The 22,757-nt window shown below is 45.2% G+C and overlaps 1 protein-coding gene across 1 annotated transcript; it reads right to left on the bottom strand.

Annotated features, from left to right (window-relative positions):
* Positions 1–6,708: 6,708 nt before the first annotated feature.
* On the bottom strand, positions 6,709–7,467 carry LOC144612544 (rab15 effector protein-like). The gene has a single exon (XM_078432121.1). It carries the CDS (start codon positions 7,450–7,452, stop codon positions 6,709–6,711), a length of 744 nt encoding a protein of 247 aa, XP_078288247.1. The 5' UTR covers positions 7,453–7,467.
* Positions 7,468–22,757: the final 15,290 nt, after the last annotated feature.

Here is a 22,757-nt window from a genome sequence, read left to right as displayed (position 1 = left end):
GACAAATGTAGGTCCCTTGCAGTCGGAAACAGGTGAATTGATCATAGGGAACAAGGAGATGGCAGACCAATTGAACAAATACTTTGGTTCTGTCTTCACTAAGGAAGACATAAACCGTCTGCCGGAAATAGCGGGGGACCGGTTGTCAAAGGAGTTGGAGGAACTGAGGGAAATCCAGGTTAGTCGGGAAGTGGTGTTAGGTAAATTAAATGGATTAAAGGCAGATAAATCCCCAGGGTCAGATAGGCTGCATCCCAGAGTGCTTAAGGAAGTAGCCTCAGAAATAGTGGATGCGTTAGTGATAATTTTTCAAAACTCTTTAGATTCTGGAGTAGTTCCTGAGGACTGGAGGGTAGCTAATGTGACCCCACTTTTTAAAAAGGGAGGGAGAGAGAAAACGGGGAATTATAGACCAGTTAGCCTAACATCGGTAGTGGGGAAAATGCTAGAGTCAGTTATTAAAGATGTGATAGTATCACATTTGGAAAGTGGTGAAATCATCGGACAAAGTCAGCATGGATTTACCAAAGGCAAATCATGTCTGACGAATCTTATAGAATTTTTCGAGGATGTAACTAGTAGAGTGGATAGGGGAGAACCAGTCGATGTGGTATATCTGGACTTTCAGAAGGCCTTCGACAAGGTCCCACATAGGAGATTGGTGTACAAACTTAAAGCACACGGTATTGAGGGTTCAGTGTTGAGGTGGATAGAAAATTGGTTGGCGGACAGGAAGCAAAGAGTAGGAATAAACGGGTCCTTTTGGGAATGGCAGGCAGTGACAAGTGGGGTACTGCAAGGCTCAGTGCTGGGACCCCAGTTATTTACAGTGTATATTAATGATTTGGACGAGGGAATTGAATGCAACATCTCTAAGTTTGCGGATGACACGAAGCTGGGTGGCAGTGTTAGCTGCGAGGAGGATGCTAGGAGGCTGCAGAGTGACTTGGATAGATTAGGCGAGTGGGCAAATGCATGGCAGAAGCAATATAATGTGGATAAATGTGAGGTTATCCACTTTGGCGGCAAGAACAGGAAAGCAGAGTATTACCTGAATGGTGACCGATTGGGAGAAGGGGAGATGCAACGTGACCTGGGTGTCATGGTGCACCAGTCATTGAAAGCAAGCATGCAGGTGCAGCAGGCAGTGAAGAAAGCGAATGGTATGTTGGCATTCATAGCAAGAGGATTTGAGTTTAGGAGCAGGGAGGTTCTGCTGCAGTTGTACAGGGCCTTGGTGAGACCGCACCTGGAGTATTGTGTGCAGTTTTGGTCTCCTAACCTGAGGAAAGACGTTCTTGCCTTAGAGGGAGTACAGAGAAGGTTCACCAGATTGATCCCTAGGATGGCGGGACTTTCATATGAGGAAAGACTGGATAGACTGGGCTTGTACTCGCTGGAATTTAGAAGACTGAGGGGGGATCTTATAGAAACATATAAAATTCTTAAGGGGTTGGAGAGGCTAGATGCGGGAAGATTGTTCCCGATGTTGGGGGAGTCCAGAACCGGGGGTCACAGCTTAAGGATAAGGGGGAAGTCTTTTAGGACCGAGATGAGAAAACATTTCTTCACACAGAGAGTGGTGAGTCTGTGGAATTCTCTGCCACAGAAGGTAGTTGAGGCCAGTTCATTGGCTATATTTAAGAGGGAGTTAGATGTGGCCCTTTTTGCTAAAGGGATCAGGGGGTATGGAGAGAAGGCAGGTACAGGCTACTGAACTGGATGATCAGCCATGATCATATTGAATGGCGGTGCAGGCTCGAAGGGCCGAATGGCCTATTTTCTATGTTTCTATAAGTTCTGCCAGCACTGTTTATTCGTTCCACGGCATGGCTCCAAGCCCAGAATAAATCCCTGTTAGAATGAAGGCCAAGACAATGAGGAAATGGGGAGCCTATTGAAGGCAAGTGGATTTGGACAAGGGTAATGATCTCATGGGCCAGACCAAAGTGGCCGTTCCCCAGCCAAGACCTCAGATTGGACACGTCTTCAGGTCACCGTTTCCTCCAGCACAGTACACACCACACAAACCCCAGAGACACAAGGCAGGGCCACCCAGTAAAGGGCTGACAGGAGAAGGTGGTCACTGGTATCATGCTGGGGGAGGGGAACCCACCACATGTTGTGTCTCATGTTGTATCTCGTGTTGTGTCTTGTGTTGTGTCTCAACACCAGACACAGCACACCAGACACAGCACACCAGACACAGCACACCAGACACAGCACACCAGACACAGCACACCAGACACAGCACACCAGACACAGCACACCAGACACAGCACACCAGACACAGCACACCAGACACAGCACACCAGACACAGCACACCAGACACAGCACACCAGACACAGCACACCAGACACAGCACACCAGACACAGCACACCAGACACAGCACACCAGACACAGCACACCAGACACAGCACACCAGACACAGCACACCAGACACAGCACACCAGACACAGCACACCAGACACAGCACACCAGACACAGCACACCAGACACAGCACACCAGACACAGCACACCAGACACAGCACACCAGACACAGCACACCAGATACAGCACACCAGATACAGCACACCAGACACAGCACACCAGACACAGCACACGAGACACCACATGAGATCCCCCGGTTACTCAGCACATCAACTCCCCCTCCCATTCTGATCTTTCTGTCCTGGGCCTCCTTTATAGTCAGAGTGAGGCCCAGCTCAAATTGGAGGAACAGCACCTCATATTTCGCTTGGGTAGCTTACACCCCAGGGGTATGAACATTGACTTCTCTAACTTCAAATAGCCCTTGCTTTCCCTCTCTCCATCCCCTTCCCCTTCCCCTTCCCAGTTCTCCCACCAGTCTTATTGTCTCCGACTACATTTTATCTCTGTACCACCCATTCCCCTGACAGCAGTCTGAAGAAGGGTCTTGACCCAAAACGTCACCCATTCCTTCTGTCCAGAGATGCTGCCTGTGAGTTACTTCAGCATTTTGTGCCTACCTTTGATTTAAACCAGCATCTGCAGTTCTTTCCTACAGATTTGACTGCGTGTTACACAGTATATGTGCCTATGTGCGAGTGTGTGCATGTGTGTGTCTGTGTGCATGTGCGTTTGCGTGTGTTTGTGCGTGTCTGTGCGTGGGTGTGCATGTGTATGCGTGTGTGTGTGTCTGTGTGTGTCTGTGTGCATGTGCGTTTGCGTGTGTTTGTGCGTGTCTGTGCGTGGGTGTGCATGTGTATGCGTGCATGTGTGTGTGTGTGTCTGTGTGTGGATGAGCTCTCCTCAGTGCACCCGTGTGCATCGGCTGGGGTTGGTGATGTGGTGATGCAATGGAAAAAAACAATCCAACTTTTGAAATCTTGTTTATTCCATTAATTATGCACTGTTACATCTTATAATATCTTTGCTACATCTTCAAAGTATGAGGGAAAATTAAAATAGATTGAAAAATATACAATATAATCGACCAAACCTAATTTTTATAGACAAGCATGCTAGTGTAAAACTCCGTCTTCCCCCAACACCAACTACGTGGCATCTTCCAAACAATACCCAGGTAAGCTAACGCATGAAACATATCAGATGCAGTCCCCCAGAATCAATTTATGTGGTATTTTAAAGTGAGTAACTTAGTGTCATAGATTATACAGCACAGAAACAGGCCCTTCGGCCCAATGTGTCCATGGCGAACCTATGCTAATCCCACTTGCCCGTGTTTTGTCCCATATCCTTCTTAACCTTTCCTATCCATGTACTTGTCCAAAATGCCTTTTAAATGTTGTTTTGTATTTGCCACAACCACTTCTTCTGGTAGCTTGTTCCATATACCAATCACCCTCTGCATGAAAGAAACTGCCCCTTGGGTTCCTATTGCCTCAGAGGGCTGAGGAGGCCAAGTCAGTGGATATTTTTAAGGCAGAGATTGACAAATTCTTGATTAGAACGGGTGTCAAGGGTTATGGGGTGAAGGCAGGAGAATGGGATTAGGAGGCAGAGATCAGCCATGATTGAATGGCAAAGTAGCGGCACAGTGGCGGCACGGTGGCGCAGCGGTAGAGTTGCTGCCTTACAGCGAATGCAGCGCCGGAGACTTAGGTTCGATCCTGACTACGGGCGCCGTCTGTATGGAGTTTGTACGTTCTCCCCATGACCTGCGTGTTTTTTTTCCGAGATCTTCGGTTTCCTCCCACACTCCAAAGACGTACAGGTATGTAGGTTAATTGACTGGGTAATATGTAAAAAATTGTCCCTAGTGTGTAGGATAGTGCTAATGTGCGGGGATCGCTGGGCGGCACGGACTCGGTGGGCCGAAGGGCCTGTTTCCGCGCTGCATCTCTAAATCTAAATCTAAAAATCTAAAGTAGACTCGATGGGCCGAATGACCGAATTCTACTCCTATAATTGGTGAACTTGTTCCCATAAATCTTTCGCATCTCACCTTAAACCTATGTCCTCTAATTCTTGATTCCCCTACTCTGGGAAAAAGACTATGTGCTTCTGCCCTATCTATTCCCCACATGATGTTATACATCTCCATAACATAACCCTTAACATCCTGCACCTCAATGGAATAAAGTCCCAACATGCCCAACCTCCCCCTAAAGCTCAGGCCCTCAGGTCCTGGCAACATTATCGTAAATCTTCCCTGCGCTCTCTCCAGCCTAACGGCATCCTTCCTACAGCAAGGTGACTTGAGTTGAACACAATATTCCAAGTGTGGCCTCCCCTACGTCTTGTGCAACTGAACATCTGCCCTATTCTTGCCTCTTTTAATTTTATATACCACCATTATTCCTCCCCTCAGCAGTTTCTGCTCCCTGTCAGATAGTAACTATGAGTGGGGATAAACACAAATGCTAGAGCAATTCAGCAGGTCGGGCAGCATCTCTGGAGAAAAGGAATGGGTGACGTTCAGGTCGAGACCCTTCACACTGAGAGTCAGTGACTTCATTAAACTCTGATGCTGCCGAAGCCACTTAGTTACTGCAGCATTTTGTGTCTATCTTTGGTGTAAACCACCATCTGCAGTTCTTACTTACACAAAAGGACTGGGGTTGAGGTGAGGGGAAGAGAAAATGATAATTGCTTCTGTATCTCTTTGGTATTGTTTGCTGATTGATGCATTTACTGAAAAACCAAAGCATCTTAATGGGAGGCTTGCACTGTTGAGGGGGTAGGCTGAGGTAAAATTTGGTAAAGGTATTGAAAATTACAGATTGAGCAAACACAAATAAACTGTCTGCAGTAAGTAGGATGGTTGAGAGACCACAGGTCTGAAGTAATCTGCCTAAAGTCTGAAAAAAACCTGCGGAAAATATCATAATGCCATTATGTGAAAGAGTGATAGAAGCATGCAGAAATACAACAGGAAAACAGGTTTTTTAGTGCACTGTCCATGCTAACCATCGCCATCCATTTACACAAATTCTACGTTAATCTATTCCAGTTTTATTGTCTCCAAGCGGTTTAATTTAGGTGTAAGAAGAAACCTAGATGCTGGTTTAAACCGAAGATCGACACAAAAAGCTGGATAACTCAGTGGGCCAGGCAGCATCTCTGGAGAGAAGGAATGGGTGACATTTCGGGTCTTGACCCTTCATCAGACTGAAAGGTCAGAAGAAGGGTCTTTACCCGAAACATCACCCATTCCTCTCTCCAGAGATGCTGCCTGTCCCGCTGAGTTACTCCAGCATTTTGTGTCTATCTTTGGTTTAATTTAGGTCATTGTCACGTGTAACGAGGTACAGTGAAAAGCTTTTGTTACTCTCATCAATTCTCTCCAGATTCTACCATTCACCAACATAAACTTTGGGCAATTTACAGCAGCTTAGTAACCTACCAACCAGCACATCATTGGGATGTGGGGGGGAACCGGAGCGCCTGGTGGAAACCCACGACATCGCAAGGAGAACGTGCAAACTCCACACAGCCAACTCCCAAAGTCAGGATTGAATCTGGGTCTATGGCTCCGTGAGGCAGCGCTTCTACCAGCTGTGTTACTGTGCCGCCCAAAGACTTATGATTTGGAATTTGTTACCTGACAGAATTTTTAGAGTCGTACAGCATAGATTCAGGCCATTCAGCCCAGCATGGTCATGCTGACCCCTTTGCCCATCACATTTGCCCGCATTTGCCACATCCTTCTACACCTTCTTATTTAACATGACATTTATGCCTTGGGAAGATTTAGAGGGCAATGGGCCAAATGGCAGCAAATGGGACTAACTTAGAAGGGACTTTGTGTTTGGAATAGATGAGTTAAGCTGAAGGACTGTTTTACTTGCGTTTGATTCCATGACCCTTCAAAAGATAAATGGATGAATAATAATTTCCAGAATATAGGGAAAGAGTAATGGTGTAGTTCAACTGGATTGCTTCTTGAGAGGGCCAACATGGATTCAATGGGCCAAGTGGTCTCTATGTTGGCTGGATTGCTTTATGATTCCATAGCTCATAGCCCTGATGAAGGGAAATTGCTTCTGTGGACTCGGTCTGTTGGAGGACCACTGGTAGATGAGAAGGGAAGTAGCAGGTTTAGGAAGAATCACCTTCAAGTGACGAAGGCATGGCTTATAGACAATAGACAATAGACAATAGGTGCAGGAGTCGGCAATTTGGCCCTTCGAGCCAGCACCGCCATTCAATGTGATCATGGCTGATCATTCTTGCTGATCTGCCTTGCGTTAGATCTCAACAACTTAGCCTCATCGAGGGTCACTGAGTGAATTTGACACAGATTGGCTTTGAGTCCTCGGACAGACCATCCTTCTGAAGGATCAGCTCCAGCATCTTTCCTGGAGTGACGAAGGTCTTGGTCTTCTCCATGCACTCCAGCAGGAAGGTGTCGTCCAGCTCCCTGCCATCCCCCGAGCGAGTGTGGAAGTCATTGCTGAGGATCCCGCAGATGGCCTTGGGGTCTCCCTTGCACCCAAAGAAGAGGAAGAGTCCGTAACAATCTCTGCCAATGGAGGAGCAGAAATTTGCAATCTTCTCGTGGCTGGTTTTGTTGATGGACACGGCCCTGGCCAGTTTCATGGATTCAGAGACCTTGAACCTCTTCTCCTCCACCTCCTCTCGCTCCCTCTCCATGTGGATAACCTGCACTGCAATCTGCAGTTTGGGGTTCTTGGAGGGGGTGTCGTGCACGGCCCAAACCCAATCTGCCCCCATCAGCACCGCTTGTTCCTCGGTCATCCTCGTACAACTGATGGCTTCCGTCACTTTGCACTGGATGCTCCGGTTAATGTAGGTCATCAAGAAAATATCAGACAGCATGGAGTTACGTATCTTCAGCTTGCACTCTGGGTCCTCAAAGCCAATGTATTCTTTGACTCTTTGGGATGCAACGATGACGCACTGGTTGAATTGTTGAACAAAGGAAAACTTCTCCGGTATTTTCAGGAATTCCTTTAGGATATTCGAGTTCATATTTGGCAGTGCCTTAATCCCTTTGGACATTACAGTGGTTTCCCTGTAAAATATAAACACATTCACCATTGGGCAATGTTATGGACAATAGGTGCAGGAGGAGGCCATTCGGCCCTTCGAGCCAGCACCACCATTCAATGTGATCATGGCTGATCAATCACAATCAGTACCCAGTTCCTGCCGTCTCCCCATACCCCCTGACTCCGCTATCCTTAAGAGCTCTATCTAGCTATCTCTTGAAAGCATTCAGAGAACTGACCTCCACTGCCTTCTGAGTTAGAGAATTCCACAGATTTACAACTCTCTGACTGAAAATGTTTTTTCTCATCTGTTCTAAATGGCCTACCCCTTATTCTTAAACTGTGGCCGCTGGTTCTGTACTCCCCCAACATTGGGAACATGTTTCTTGCCTCTAACGTTTCCAACCCCTTAATAATCTTGTATGTTTCAATAAGATCACCTCTCATCCTTCTAAATTCCAGTGTATACAAGCCTAGTCGCTCCAGTCTTTCAACATACGACAATCCCGCCATTCCGGGAATTAACCTAGTAAACCTACGCTGCACGCCCTCAATAGCAAGAATATTCTTCCTCAAATTTGGAGACCAAAACTGCACACAGTACTCCAGGTGCGGTCTCACTAAGGCCCTGTACAACTATAGAAGGACCTCTTTGCTCCTATACTCAACTCCTCTTGTTATGAAGGCCAACATTCCATTAGCTTTCTTCACTGCCTGCTGTACCTGCATGCTTCCTTTCAGTGACTGATGCACTAGGACACCCAGATCTCGTTGTACGTCCCCTTTTCCTAACTGGATATTGAGAGTGGGGAATTCAGTATCTGTAGACTTTAGACTTTAGAGATGAAGTGTGGAAATGGGCCCTTCGGCCCATCAAGACCGAGCTGACCAGTGATCACCCCATACACTTGCACTGTCTGACACACGAGGGACAATTTACAATTTACAGAACCCAATTAACCTACAAACCTGTACGTATTTGGAGTGTGGGGGGATACCGGAGCACTCGGTGAAAAGGGAGAACGTACAAACTCCGTACAGACAGCAACCGTAGTCAGGATCGAACCCGGGTCTCTGGTACCATAAGACAGCCACTCTACCGCTGCACCACCGGGCCGCCCAAAATAATGCCAGTATTGCCAATGAATGACAGGGCGCGTTTGCTGGACTTTATCTTGTTGGATATCATCATTGACCAGCATTTGTGTGGCACAAACGTTACTAAAACAGTAAAACAGAACTATACAGCAGAGGAACGGGACCTTTGACACATAACGTCTGTGCCGAACATGATGCCTATTTAAACTAATCCCATCTGCCTGCACCTGATCCATATTCTTCTATTCCCTGCCTGTTCATGTACCTGTCTAAATACCTTTTAAACATCGATATAATTTCTGCTTCCACTACCTCTTCTGCAATGTGTTCCAGGAACCTACCATTCTCTGTGTAAATAATTTTACCTAGGTACATGGACAATAGGTGCAGGAGGAGGCCATTTGGCCCTTCGACCCAACACCGCCATTCAACGTGATCATGGCTGATCATCCACAATCAGTAACCTGTGCCAGCCTTCTCCCGATATCCCTTGATTCCGCTTGCTCTAAGAGCTCTATTTGACTCTTTTGAATGCATCTAGTGAATCAGCCTCCACTGCTTTCTGAGGCAGAGAATTCCACAAATTCACTACTCTGGGTGAAAAAGTTTTTCCTCATCTAATGGCCTACCCCTTATTCTTAATCTATGGCCCCCTTCTTCTCTTGCCTCTCTCTCTCTTGCTCCACCCATCCACCAGTTTTGCACCACCCATCTCCTTTAAACTTTTCCCACTCTCATTTTAAATCTATGCCCTCAGTTATTTGACATTTTTAACTCGGGAAAAAGGTTGAGACTGGGTTCCCTGTCTGTGCCTCTCGTAAGTTTACGTCGGTATCAATTCTCTCCTCAGCTCCTGAGAAAACAATTCAAGCTTGTCTAATCTCTAAGATAGACATAAAATACTGCAGTAACTCAGTGGGTCAGGCAACATCTCTGGAAAGAATGGATAGGTGACGTTTGTGGTGGAGCACTCCACCCATAGCCATTCCTCCGGCTTTATCTTTCACTCCTCCTCCCCTGATCTGAAGATAGACACAAAAAGCTGGAGTAACTCAGCGGGACAGGCAGCATCTCTGGAGAGAAGGAATGGGTGACGTTTTGGGTTGAGACCCTTCTTCAGACTGAAAGTCACGTGAAAGGGAAACGAGAGATATAGGCGATGATGCAGAGAGATAGAGAACAATGAATGAAAGATATGCAAACAAGTAACGATGATAAAGGAAACTGGCTGTTTGTTGGGTGAAAATGAGAAGCTGGTGCAAAGGGTGAGGGAGAGATAGAGAGAGAGGGAAGTGAGAGGAATCAATATTCATGCCACACGGCTGTAAGCTGACCAAGCAAAATATGAGATGCTGTTCCTCCAATTTATGTTTAGCCTCTGACAATGGAGGAGACCTAGGACAGAAAGGTCAGTGTGGGAATAGGGAAAGAGAATTAAAATGTTTAGCAACCGGGAGATCAGGTAGGTCTAGGCGGACTGATCAAAGTCGTTCAGCGTAATGATCGCCCAGTCTACGTTTGGTCTCGTCGATGTACAAGAGTCCACTTTGAACAATGGATATAGTAGATGAGGTTGGAGGAGGTGCAAGTGAACCTCTGGCTCAAACCAGCATCTGCAATTCCTTCCTACACATTATGCCTCCTGATCTGACACCCATTTGGCTCCCCAAACATTTCTTCTCTTGCCTAGCTTTCTTGCTTCACCCATCCACCAGTCTCCATCTGTCACCTGCTGGGCTTTTCCAGATTTCTCTTCCCTACTACAATCAGTCTGAAGAAGGGTCTCAACTCGAAAAGTTGCCAATCCATTCTCTCCACAGATGCTGCCTCACCCACTGGGTTACTCCAGCACTTTGCGTTTTACTCAATATTCCAATGTCTGCAGTTCCATGCATCTACCCTGTTGACTGAGATACCTCAACTATGAGGAACATTCCCTCAATCCCCTTCAGAAATGAACATGTTTCACTTTCTTACAATGCAGCATCAAATACATTTAAACAAAATATTCCTTATCTTGATGTATCTCAAGCAGAGGGTTAAACCATTTTGATTCTTTGCAAGAGGGAGATACAAGAAACTGCAGATGCTGGAATTTTGAGCAAAACAGAAAGTGCTGGAGGAACTCAGTGTGTCAGGCAGCATCTGTGAAGGGAATGGACAGGCAATATTTCAGACCGAAGAAGGGTCCCAATCTGAAACGTCAACTGTCCATTTCTCTTCACGGATGCTGTCTGACTTCCTGAGTTGCTCCAGCGTTTTATGTTTTAAAATTGACCCCAGGGCTATTAAGATTAATCTATTTATTGCAGTCAAATCCAATTTAATTGTCAACCACTTTAATCTCTTCCTTCATCAGACTTCGAACAGAACAGGGCAGTTACAGGCCCTTCAGCCCCCAATTAAACTGATCTGCTCGGAAATATCCATCACTGTACGCACATATCCTACGCACATCACTGTAGTATCTGCGTTCCACACAAACCCTGGCACCCACCACTCTCTGTGTAAAATCCTGTTCCGCATCAAACTTTCCTCCTCTCACCTCAAAGCTATGTCCTCAAGTCTTTGGCGGTAAAGGTTCTGACTGTTTACTCCATCGATTCCTCTCATGATTTAAAAAACTTCTATCAGGTCTTCCATCACCCTCCAACACCGCAGCGAAAGTTATCACCAATGCATTCACATTTCACAATGAGCACATTTGAAACAGTTTCTACTTACCAAGCAGTTACGTTTGTTCCACTGCAGATCACCTGTGCAGTTGTGCAGACTGCAATGTGGGCAATGTGCTATCGATTTCTGCTCTACACAAATCTTCAATGATTAAACAAATACAGAAAGAGTTTGAAACAGACTGGAACCATGAGTCATCCACCACTACGTTTACAATTTGCCTTGCAAATAAAGAAGTTTTCTTGTGTATCTGGGTGGATCACAGATGGTGACTGCTTTGCAAACTTATTAAAGAAAAACTTATCATGAAATGGGTTGTAATACAAATGTAGAGAGAATTTATTGTACTCAGAAACCCACACCCATAACGGAGGAGAAGCATTTACTACAGTATGTAAAGTATATAAACTAAAATAAATATTTATATAAAAGTATATACATATCCTGATAGAAACATATAAAGTTATGAGAGGCATAGGTAGGCAGACAGAACCTTTTTTTTCTCCAGGGTGGTTATGCCAAAGACTAGAGGGCCTAGGATTAAGGCGAGAGGGACAAAACTTAATGGAGATGTGCCTGGCAAGTGTTTTACACAGAGAGTGGTGGGTGCCTGGAACGCACTGCGAGGAGTGGGGGTGGAGGCAGACACGATAGTGCAGCTTAAGAGGCTTTTGGCTATGCAGAGAATGGAGGTATATGGATCACCTACAGGCAGAACACAGATATCGTGGGCCGAAGGGCCTGTTCCTGACAGTACTGTTTTGTGTTCTAAGTTGTGTGTCAATGACTGCAGTCACATCAGGTTAAAGCTCTGTAATTTATTTCCGGTGGCGCAGTGATAGAGTTGCTGCCTTAAAGTGCCAGAGACCCAGGTTCGATCCAGACTATGGGCGCTGTCTGTACGTTATCCCTGTGACCGCGAGGGTTTTTTTGAGATCTTTGGCCGCCTCCCACACTCCAAAGTAGTACAGGTTTGATGGTCCTATGTGGAGGATAGGGTTAGTGTGCGGGGATCGCTAGTCAGCGTGGACCCGGTGGGCCGAAGAGTCTGTTTTCACCCAGATCTCGTTGTACGTCCCCATTTCCTAACTTGACACCATTCAGATAATAATCTGCCGTCCTGTTCTTTCCACCAAAGTGGATAACCTCACACTTATCCACATTAAACTGCATCTGCCATGCATTAGCCCACTCACACAACCTGTCCAAGTCACCCTGCATTATCATAGCATCTTCCTCACAGTTCACACTGCCACCCAGCTTTGTGTCGTCCGCAAATTTGCTAATGTTACTTTTAATCCCTTCATCTAAGTCATCCAGTCATCAATAGACAATAGACAATAGACAATAGACAATAGACAATAGACAATAGGTGCAGGAGTAGGCCATTCAGCCCTTCGAGCCAGCACCGCCATTCAATGCGATCATGGCTGATCACTCTCAATCAGTACCCCGTTCCTGCCTTCTCCCCATACCCCCTCACTCCGCTATCCTTAAGAGCTCTATCCAGCTCTCTCTTGAAAGCATCCAACGAACTGGCCTCCACTGCCTTCTGAGGCAGAGAATTCCACACCTTCACCACCCTCTGACTGAAAAAGTTCTTCCTCATCTCCGTTCTAAATGGCCTACCCCTTATTCTTAAACTGTGGCCCCTTGTTCTGGACTCCCCCAACATTGGGAACATGTTATCTGCCTCTAATGTGTCCAATCCCCTAATTATCTTATATGTTTCAATAAGATCCCCCCTCATCCTTCTAAATTCCAGTGTATACAAGCCCAATCGCTCCAGCCTTTCAACATACGACAGTCCCGCCATTCCGGGAATTAACCTAGTGAACCTGCGCTGCACGCCCTCCATAGCAAGAATATCCTTCCTCAAATTTGGAGACCAAAACTGCACACAGTACTCCAGGTGCAGTCTCACCAGGGCCCGGTACAACTGTAGAAGGACCTCTTTGCTCCTATACTCAACTCCTCTTGTTACGAAGGCCAACATTCCATTGGCTTTCTTCACTGCCTGCTGTACCTGCATGCTTCCTTTCATTGACTGATGCACTAGGACACCCAGATCTCGTTGAACTCCCCCTCCTCCTAACTTGACACCATTCAGATAATAATCTGCCTTTCTATTCTTACTTCCAAAGTGAATAACCTCACACTTATCTACATTAAACTGCATCTGCCATGTATCCGCCCACTCACACAACCTGTCCAAGTCACCCTGCAGCCTTATTGCATCTTCCTCACAATTCACACTACCCCCCAACTTAGTATCATCTGCAAATTTGCTAATGGTACTTTTAATCCCTTCGTCTAAGTCATTAATGTATATCGTAAATAGCTGGGGTCCCAGCACCGAACCTTGCGGTACCCCACTGGTCACTGCCTGCCATTCCGAAAGGGACCCATTTATCCCCACTCTTTGCTTTCTGTCTGTCAACCAATTTTCTATCCATGTCAGTACCCTACCCCCAATACCATGTGCCCTAATTTTGCCCACTAATCTCCTATGTGGGACCTTGTCGAAGGCTTTCTGAAAGTCGAGGTACACCACATCCACTGACTCTCCCTTGTCAATTTTCCTAGTTACATCCTCAAAAAATTCCAGTAGATTTGTCAAGCATGATTTCCCCTTCGTAAATCCAATACATCCAGCCCAGTTCACTCACCACCTCCACACGCATCACTTCAACACGCATCACCTCCACACGCATCACTTCCACACGCATCACCTCCACACGCATCACCTCCAGTTTCAATTCCATTTGGAATATTTTGAAGGACCAAGAACAAAGAATCTGGAAGCACAGTTGTGCAACTAGTAGAATTGTTGCCTAGCAGTTCCAGAGACCTGGGTTCGATCCTAACCTTCGGTGCAGTCTGTGTGGAGCATTTACGTTCTCCTAGCAAGCTATGGACAAGGTGGGTCGAAGGGCAGATTCTGTGTTGGACAGCTCTATCACTGGACTTGCAGGCATTTTACTATGGACATTCAAGCTATTATTTTTCTCTCTTTTTGTAAATTCATTGTAACTACTGGGCGGCACAGTGGTGCAGCAGTGATTACCATGAATGGGTCTCTGGCCTTTCAGCGCCAGAGATCTAGGTTCGATCCTGACTGGGTGCTGTCTGTATAGAGTTTGTATGTTTTCCCCGTGACCATGTGGGTCTTCTCCAGGTGTTCCGGTTTCCTCCCATATTCAATGTGCAGGTTTGTGGGTTAATCAGCCTCTGTAAATTGCCCCTAGTATGTAGGATGTGAAAGTGTGGACTTGGTGAGCCAATGGGCCTGTTTTCACACTGTATCTCTAAACTAAACTAAACTTATCTACTGCTATTTTGTAAGAAAGCATTTCAGCACTTTGAGATGGATTTTCACTTGAACCTTCTGTATAATTTTACATCCTTTTCCAACTATGATCATGACTTTCTCCACTTTACATTTGTACAGAATTAGGTTTCGACATCAGAAGGTGGTGGGTGTATGGAACAAGCTCCCGGAGGAGTGTAAGAAAATAACTGCAGATGCAAATCAAAGGTATTTATTCACAAAATGCTGGAGTAACTCAGCAGGTCAGGCAGCATCTCAGGAGAGAAGGAATGGGTGATGTTTCGGGTCGAGACCCTTCTTCAGACTGAGAGGCAGATTCAATAACAACACTTAAAAGACACGGATGGATACATGGATAAGGAAAGTTATGGAAGAATATGGGCCAGGTGGGAGTAAATGTGATTAGCTTAGTTAGATAGGGCATCTTGGTCGGCATTGATGACTTGGGTGGAGTGACGGTCTGATTGGTGGATGATTCTATGAGAAACCGACTCTTCTGAGAAACAGCTAATTTAGTGTCTCACAGTCATGGGACACCAATAATTTATCAGAACGTCGGCCAGTTTGTTATCCAATGTTAACTGACATATCTTTGAATTTGAATCAAGCATTTGCCTAATGAGTGAATCGTACTGGTGAATCGTACTGTACACACAGCTGCTCCATTAGATGTAGAGAGATGTGGTTGAAGTCTGAGTCATAGAATCACAGAGTCATTGAGTCATCCAGCATGGAAACAGGCCTCCACAGCCTTCTGTGGCAATAAATTCCACAGATTTAGCCTCTAGCTAAAAAAAATCCCCCTCATCTCCTTCCCAGAGGAACGTCCTTTAATTCTAAGGCTATGGCCTCTGGTCATAAACTCTCCCACTAGTGGAAACATCCTCTCTACATCCACTCCATCAAAGCCTTTCACTATTCGGTAAGTTTCAATAAGGTCCCCCCTCATGCTTCTAATGGGATTCCTCAATCCTGATGTAATAAATAAGCTCCATTTCCAACACAAAGGAGAATACCTCGTTTTAAAACATAGTGGACTGTTGTTTGTAGGTTAAGGAAGAAATGTGGGCTTATTGAGTATATGTAAGTACAGATGTGGGCCTATTGAGCATATGTAAGTACAGATGTAGGCCTATTGAGTATATAATGTGGGCCTATTGAGTATATGTAAGTACAGATGACAATTAAACACTCTTGACTCTTGACATAAGTCTTGACCGAGGACGTACTTTCGAAAGCTGGGTAGTAAAAATGTAGGAGGGTCTGGAATGATACAAGAGGTACTCTATAGTTGGACAGAGATGTGTTGGAGCTGGCTGAGAGAGGGTGCTGAAGGAGAATCTGGAGGGATGTAAACAAAATGAGAATGAAATCTGACATTTCTGATGAAATGGCAGCACGGTAGAGTAGCCTTAGAGCGCCAGAGACCCAGGTTCGATCCTGACTATGGGTGCTGTGTGTACGGAGTTTGTACGTTCTCCCTGTGACCTATGTGGGTTTTCTACAAGATCTTCGGTTTCCTCCCACACTCCAAAGACATGCAGGTTTGCGAGTTAATTGGCTTGGTATAAATGTAAATTGTCCCTTGTATGTGTAGGATAGAGTTAATGTGCGGGAATCGCTGGTCGGTGCGGACTCGGTGGGCTGAATGGCCTGTTTCCGCGCTCTATCTCTAAACTAAACTATAAAGGAAAAACAGGAGACACAAAGAAAATGCAGATGCTGGATTCTTGAGTAAACCAAACTGCTGGAGGAACTCAATGGGTCAGGCAGCATCTGTGGAAGAGAATGAATAGACGTTTCGTATTGGGACCTCTCTTCAGAATGATGAAGGGCAAGTCATCTGCACATTTCCCTCCGTTGATGCTGCCCGACCCACTGAGTTCCTCCAGCAGGTTTGTTTTTTTATATTAAAAAAAAAATTGGTTCTATTTAATAAAACATGAAGGTTTATTCCTTGTGCTCATGTTATTTCCTCCCTTGATCCATCCATCTCATGATTAGATTTTTAAAAACATGTGCCTTTCAAAGCTTCCATCACAGGAATAAACTCTCCAGGGGAGAGGATTTGTTTAAAGTTATTTTTTAATTTATTAAATTACTCTTCACCTTTGCAGTTTCCAGGGGTGAAACTAACTCAGTTTGTTGGCAGATCAGAAAACAAAGGCATTTTGGTTTCTGTATAAAAAAAACTGGGCAAAAGTACCTTTAAGGAACAGCACCTTTAAATTTACCATCTGTTCTTTAATCAAAGAGTTATGAATTAATTCACAGAATACACATCATAAACCACAATAATTCAACACCCAAGATAAAATCATTATTTTCTAAGGAACTATAGATATCATAAAAACAAAATTTCCTTACGAAAAGAACCTTTGACAATTGAGAAAAAATTGAAATTAGTCAAATATCTGGTGAATGGAATGGTTTTATATATATATATATATATATATAAAATAGGTGCAGGAGTAGGCCATTCGGCCCTTCGAGCCGGCACCGCCATTCAATATGATCATGGCTGATCATCCAGTTCAGTAGCCTGTACCTGCCTTCTCTCCATACCCCCTGATCCCTTTAGCAAAAAGGGCCACATCCAACTCCCTCTTAAATATAGCCAATGAACTGGCCTCAACTACCTTCTGTGGCAGAGAATTCCACAGACTCACCACTCTCTGTGTGAAGAAATGTTTTCTCATCTCGGTCCTAAAAGACTTCCCCCTTATCCTTAAGCTGTGACCCCTGGTTCTGGACTCCCCCAACATCGGGAACAATCTTCCCGCATCTAGCCTCTCCAACCCCTTAAGAATTTTATATGTTTCTATAAGATCCCCCCTCAGTCTTCTAAATTCCAGCGAGTGCAAGCCCAGTCTATCCAGTCTTTCCTCATATGCAAGTCCCGCCATCCCAGGCATTAATCTGGTGAACCTTCTCTGTACTCCCTCTAAGGCAAGAACGTCTTTCTTGCTCTGAATGGAATAAATATATATTTGAAATTAATTTAGATAAGGTCAAAGGCATATAGTGTGGAAACAGGCCCTTTGGCCCGAGTCATCCATGCGGACCAAGGTACGCCATCTAAGGTATTTCCATTTGCCCACCTTTGGCCTATATCCTTCTAAACCTTTCCTATTCATGTAATGTACCTGTCCAAATGTCTTTTAAATGTTGTTATTGCCTGCCTCAACTACTTCCTCTGGCAGCTTGTTCCATATACCCACTGCACTCTGTGTGGAACAAGTTGCCCCTCAGGTTCCCTACTAAATCTTTCCTCTCTCGCCTTTAACCTATGGTCTCTAGTTCTTGATTCCTCTCCCCTGAGAAAAAGAGCATGTGCATTCACCCGGTCTATTCTTATACACCTCCGTAATATCACCCCTTAGCCTCCCAACCTCTCCCTATAGCTCAGGCCCTCGAGTCCTGGCAACACCCTCGTATTAATGGGAAGGAAAGTTTGAGAAGGAATTAGAGAGTAAGGTCAGGGGCAATAGTGACCGGAGTGACAGGGGAGGTGAATACCAAAGTTAAAGTGCTATATATGAATGCGTGAAGTATAAGAAATAAAGTGGATGAGCTTGAGGGTCAGTTAGAAATTGGCAAGTACTATGTTGTGGGAATTACAGAGACATGGCTACAAGAGGACCAGGGCTGGGAACTGAATATTCAGGGGTATACGACCTATCAAAAAGACAGACAGGTGGGCAGAGGGGGTGGGGTCGCTCTGTTGGTAAGGAATGATATTCAGTCCCTTGCAAGGGGGGACATAGAATCAGGAGATGTAGAATCAGTATGGATAGAACTGAGGAATTGTAAGGGTAAAAAGACCCTAATGGGAGTTATCTACAGGCCCCCAAACAGTAGCCTGGAGATAGGGTGCAAGTTGAATCAAGAGTTAAAATTGGCATGTCGCAAAGGTAATGCTACGGTGGTTATGGGAGAGGGTCCAGAGGAAGTTTACAAAAATGATCCCAGGAATGATTGGGTTAACATATGCTGAGCGTTTGATGGCAAGAGGCCTGTACTCACTGAAGTTTAGAAGGATGGGGGGGGGACCTCATTGAAACTTACTGAATAGTGAAAGGCCCGGATAAAGTGGATGTGGAGAGGAGATGATACGATAGAACTTTATTTATCCCAGGAGGGAAATTGATCAAATGTTTTCACTCGTGGGAGAGTCTAGTGCGAGAGGCCATAGCCTCAGAATAAAAGGAAGTACCTTTAGAAAGAAGATGAGGAGGAATTGCTTTAGTCAGAGGGTGGTAAATCTATGGAATTCTTGAATTTAATCTTCTTGAATTTTTTGAAGAGGTTACCAGGGAAATTGATAAGGGCAAGGCTGTGGATGTTGTCTATATGGACTTCAGTAAGGCATTTGACAAGGTTCCACATGGAAGGTTGATTAAGAAGGTTAAATCGTTGGGTATTAATAGTGAGGTTGCAAGATGGATTCAACAATGGCTGAATGGGAGATACCAGAGGGTAACGGTTGACAATTGTATGTCAGGTTGGAGGCCAGTGTCTAGTGGAGTACCCCAAGGATCTGTGTTGGGTCCACTGTTGTTTGTCATTTACATTAATGATCTGGATGATGGTGTGGCAAATTGGATTAGTAAATATGCAGATGATACTAAGATAGGTGGAGTAGTTGATAGTGAGGTAGATTTTCAAAGTCTACAGAGAGACTTGGGCCTTTTGGAAGGGTGGGCTGAAAGATGGCAGATGGAGTTTAATGCTGATAAGTGTGAGGTGCTGCATTTTGGTAGGACAAATCAAAATAGGACGTACAGGGTAAATGGTAGGGAATTGAGGAATGCAGTGGAACAGAGGGATCTGGGAATAACTGTGCATTGTTCCCTGAAGGTGGAATCTCATGTGGATAGGGTGGTGAAGAAGGCGTTTGGTATGCTTGCCTTTATAAATCAGAGCATCGAGTATAGAAGTTGGGATGTAATGTTAAAATTGTACAGGGCATTGGTGAGGCCGAATCTGGAGTATGGATTCTGGTCGCCAAATTATAGGAAGGATGTCGACAAAATGGAGAGGGTACAGAGGAGATTTACTAGAATGTTGCCTGGGTTTCAGCACTTAGGCTACAGAGAGAGGTTGAACAGGTTGGGTCTTTATTCTTTGGAGCGTAGAAGGTTGAGGGGGGACTTGATAGAGGTTTTTAAAATTTTGAGAGGGACGGACAGAGTTGACGTGGGTAGGCTTTTCCCTTTGAGAGTGGGGAAGATTCCAACAAGGGGACATAGCTTCAGAATTGAGGGACAAAGGTTTAGGGGTAACATGAGGGGGAACTTCTTTACTCAGAGGGTGGTGGCTATATGGAATGGGCTTCCGGTGGAAGTGGTGGAGGCTGGCTCGATTTTATTATTTAAGAGTAAATTAGATAGGTATATGGATAAGAGGGGATTAGAGGGTTATGGTCTGAGTGCAGGTAGATGAGACTAGGTCAGGGAGAATGGTCGGCGTGGACTAGTGGGGCCGGACAGGCCTGTTTCCATGCTGTAGTTGTTATATGTTATATGTTATATGTTATAATTCATTGCCACAAATGACTTTGGAGGCCAATTCAATTGATTATTTTAAGGCAGAGATTGACAGAGTCTTGATTAGTAAGGATTGCAGGGGTTGTGGGGAGAAGGCAGGAGAATGGGGTAGAGTGGGAAAGATAGATCAGCCATGATTCAATGGCAGTCAGACAGCATCTCTGGAGAAAAGGCCCTTCTGGGTCGGAACCTTTCTTCCGATCTCAGAAACAAGTCTATGACAGACTAAGAGGTTGTTTGTAGTGTTTTGTTGCCGAGGTAGGTTTAGGGTTGTGCAGACGAAACAACATTGTAGGAAAGTTGTAGGAAAGTAGCACTTCCTGAACCTGGTGATGTGGGACTTCAGGCTCCTGTACCTCCTGCCCAACAGTAGCAGCGAGAAGGAGGTCCAGAGCAGAGGGAAGAGCATCTACTATTGACCTGTTGTGGCAATAGGTAAATTGAAGTGGACCCAGGTAATTTCTGAGTTGACTTGAACCATAACCACCCTCTGGAAACATTACATGACAGTGGATGCAAGGGTTACTAGTAGGTAGTCATTGAGGCAGGTCACCGTATTCTTACCGATTATTAAAGGAAAACGTTACCAGGTTGTCAGCCAGGATTCAGTGGATAGAATTGCCTGAGGAGAAAACTCATGGGTTAAATCTCATTCCACAAAACCAGTCTTTAGATTTAAGAGCAAAAAAATGCAATGTGCAAAAAAACCACAAAAAAAATGAGTAACTCAGCGGGTCTGACCCCAATCTCTGGAGAATACTGATCGGGCTGCACATCCTTACAGTGCTAGGGACCCAGGTTCAATCCTGACGATGGGTGCTGACTGTACGAGTTTGTTCGTTCTCCCTGCGACCGCGTTGGTTTTCTGCAAGTGCTCCAGTTTCAACCCACACTTGAAAGACGTACAGGAGGTTGTAGGTTAATTAGCTTCTGTAAAAATCGTAAATGTGTAGGATAGAGCTAGAGTATGAGGATCGCTGGTCGGCACGGAGCCGGTGGGCTGAAGGGCCTGTTTCCGCGCTGAATCTCTAAAGACTAAAGTCCCGTGTTTGACACACTCGACAAGCCACATGGTTGCCCATGGCACTACGATTGTTAGGGTTGTGTTAGACAAATGCAAGCTTGGTCTTCACTCCATGACATGGACGTTCGTCATGGTGCACTTTGAGTATGTTAAAGTCTCCGGTGAGGTGTGAATGACAGGAGGCACACACAAGCAATGAGGGAAGTTCAACCACACATGCTGTCCTCACTGTAAGGTTGTTGATGCCTTCAGAGAAAGCCCCAATCTGTTGGATTGTCGCTTCTGAATCTTCCACCTGCAAAACCAGGCCACACCCCATCAACACTGTATCACAATGGCAAAGTCCAGCCACAATTAAACGGGTTGGCGTAGGATTAGAGTAAAAATGAGTGCTTGATGGTTAGTCAGCATGAGTATTTAAGAAGAATATTTAAATGGCAACAGAACAATGACATTCTTGCTTAGAAACATAGACATAGAAAATAGGTGCAGGAGTAGGCCATTCAGCCCTGTGAGTCAGCATCGCCATGGCTGATCATACAAAATCAGTAATCCGTTCCTGCTTTCTCCCCATATCCCTTGATTCCGTTAGCCCTTAGAGCTATAACTCTTTTGAAGCTACTTGCTGCAGCTTAACAGAAATAACATAGAGATAATATATAACAATTAAAAAAATACAAATCAACAACCATAATACCAGGTAACCATAATTGGTGGACTGTAGAACCAGTCTCTCTATAACTCATTCCTATAACTCCCTGTATCTCTCTATAACTCATTCTCTCATCAATGCTGTGAACTGACCTTGTGGGTTTCCTTCGGGTGCTCCAGTTTCCTCCCACATACCAACGACGTGCAGATTTGTAGATTATGCGTTGGGAGGAACTGCAGATGCTGGTTTACACCAAAGATAGACACAAAATGCTGGAGTAACTCAATGCGTCAGGCAGCATCTCAAGAGAAAAGCAATAGATTACGTTTTGAGTCAAGACCCTTCTTCAGACAGTTTGTAGAGTTAATTGGCTTCTGTAAATTGCCCCTAATGTGTAGGGAGTGGATGAGAAAGTGGGATAACATGGAACAGGTGATCAATGGTATGAACAGGTCGGCGTGGACTCAGTGGGCAGTGCTGTATCTCTAAACTAAATATAACAACTTTGAGAAAACGCTACTCCCCTCTTTGGTGGGAGTTCTACGTGTTCTCAGTATTCTCCCACTGTAACTTCTCTTATTTATTGCTAATGTTCTCACCAAGATGTTACCACAGCTGTGTGGCCTTCCTGAGCATGTGTCCATTTTATTTCCTTGTCTCCTTCCATCCCTCACCCACCAAACTCCCGCGGCATCGACTACCCCCTCGCCCACCTGTGAATCATGCTCACCTCACCTGGCTCCAGATGTCCATCACCACCCCACCTCACCCCCAGCCTGTCCAACCCCTCCCTCTCTATACTGGCAATTAGAAAGGGGAAGTCAAATGACTATGTGCCAGTTTTCAACGGTGGTTCGGTGGTGGAGTGTTAGCAGCTTTAAAATGCTGGGCCCAGCACATAAAGGCAATCATGGAGAACGCACACCAACTCTTCTACTTTCTTGGAGGTTTAAAGTGATTTGGGATGTCTCTGAATACCCTAACA

The sequence above is a fragment of the Rhinoraja longicauda genome, unplaced genomic scaffold, assembly GCF_053455715.1.
Source record: "Rhinoraja longicauda isolate Sanriku21f unplaced genomic scaffold, sRhiLon1.1 Scf000059, whole genome shotgun sequence".
Taxonomy (NCBI): domain Eukaryota; kingdom Metazoa; phylum Chordata; class Chondrichthyes; order Rajiformes; family Arhynchobatidae; genus Rhinoraja; species Rhinoraja longicauda.
This window is presented reverse-complemented; position numbering and strand designations above follow the sequence as displayed.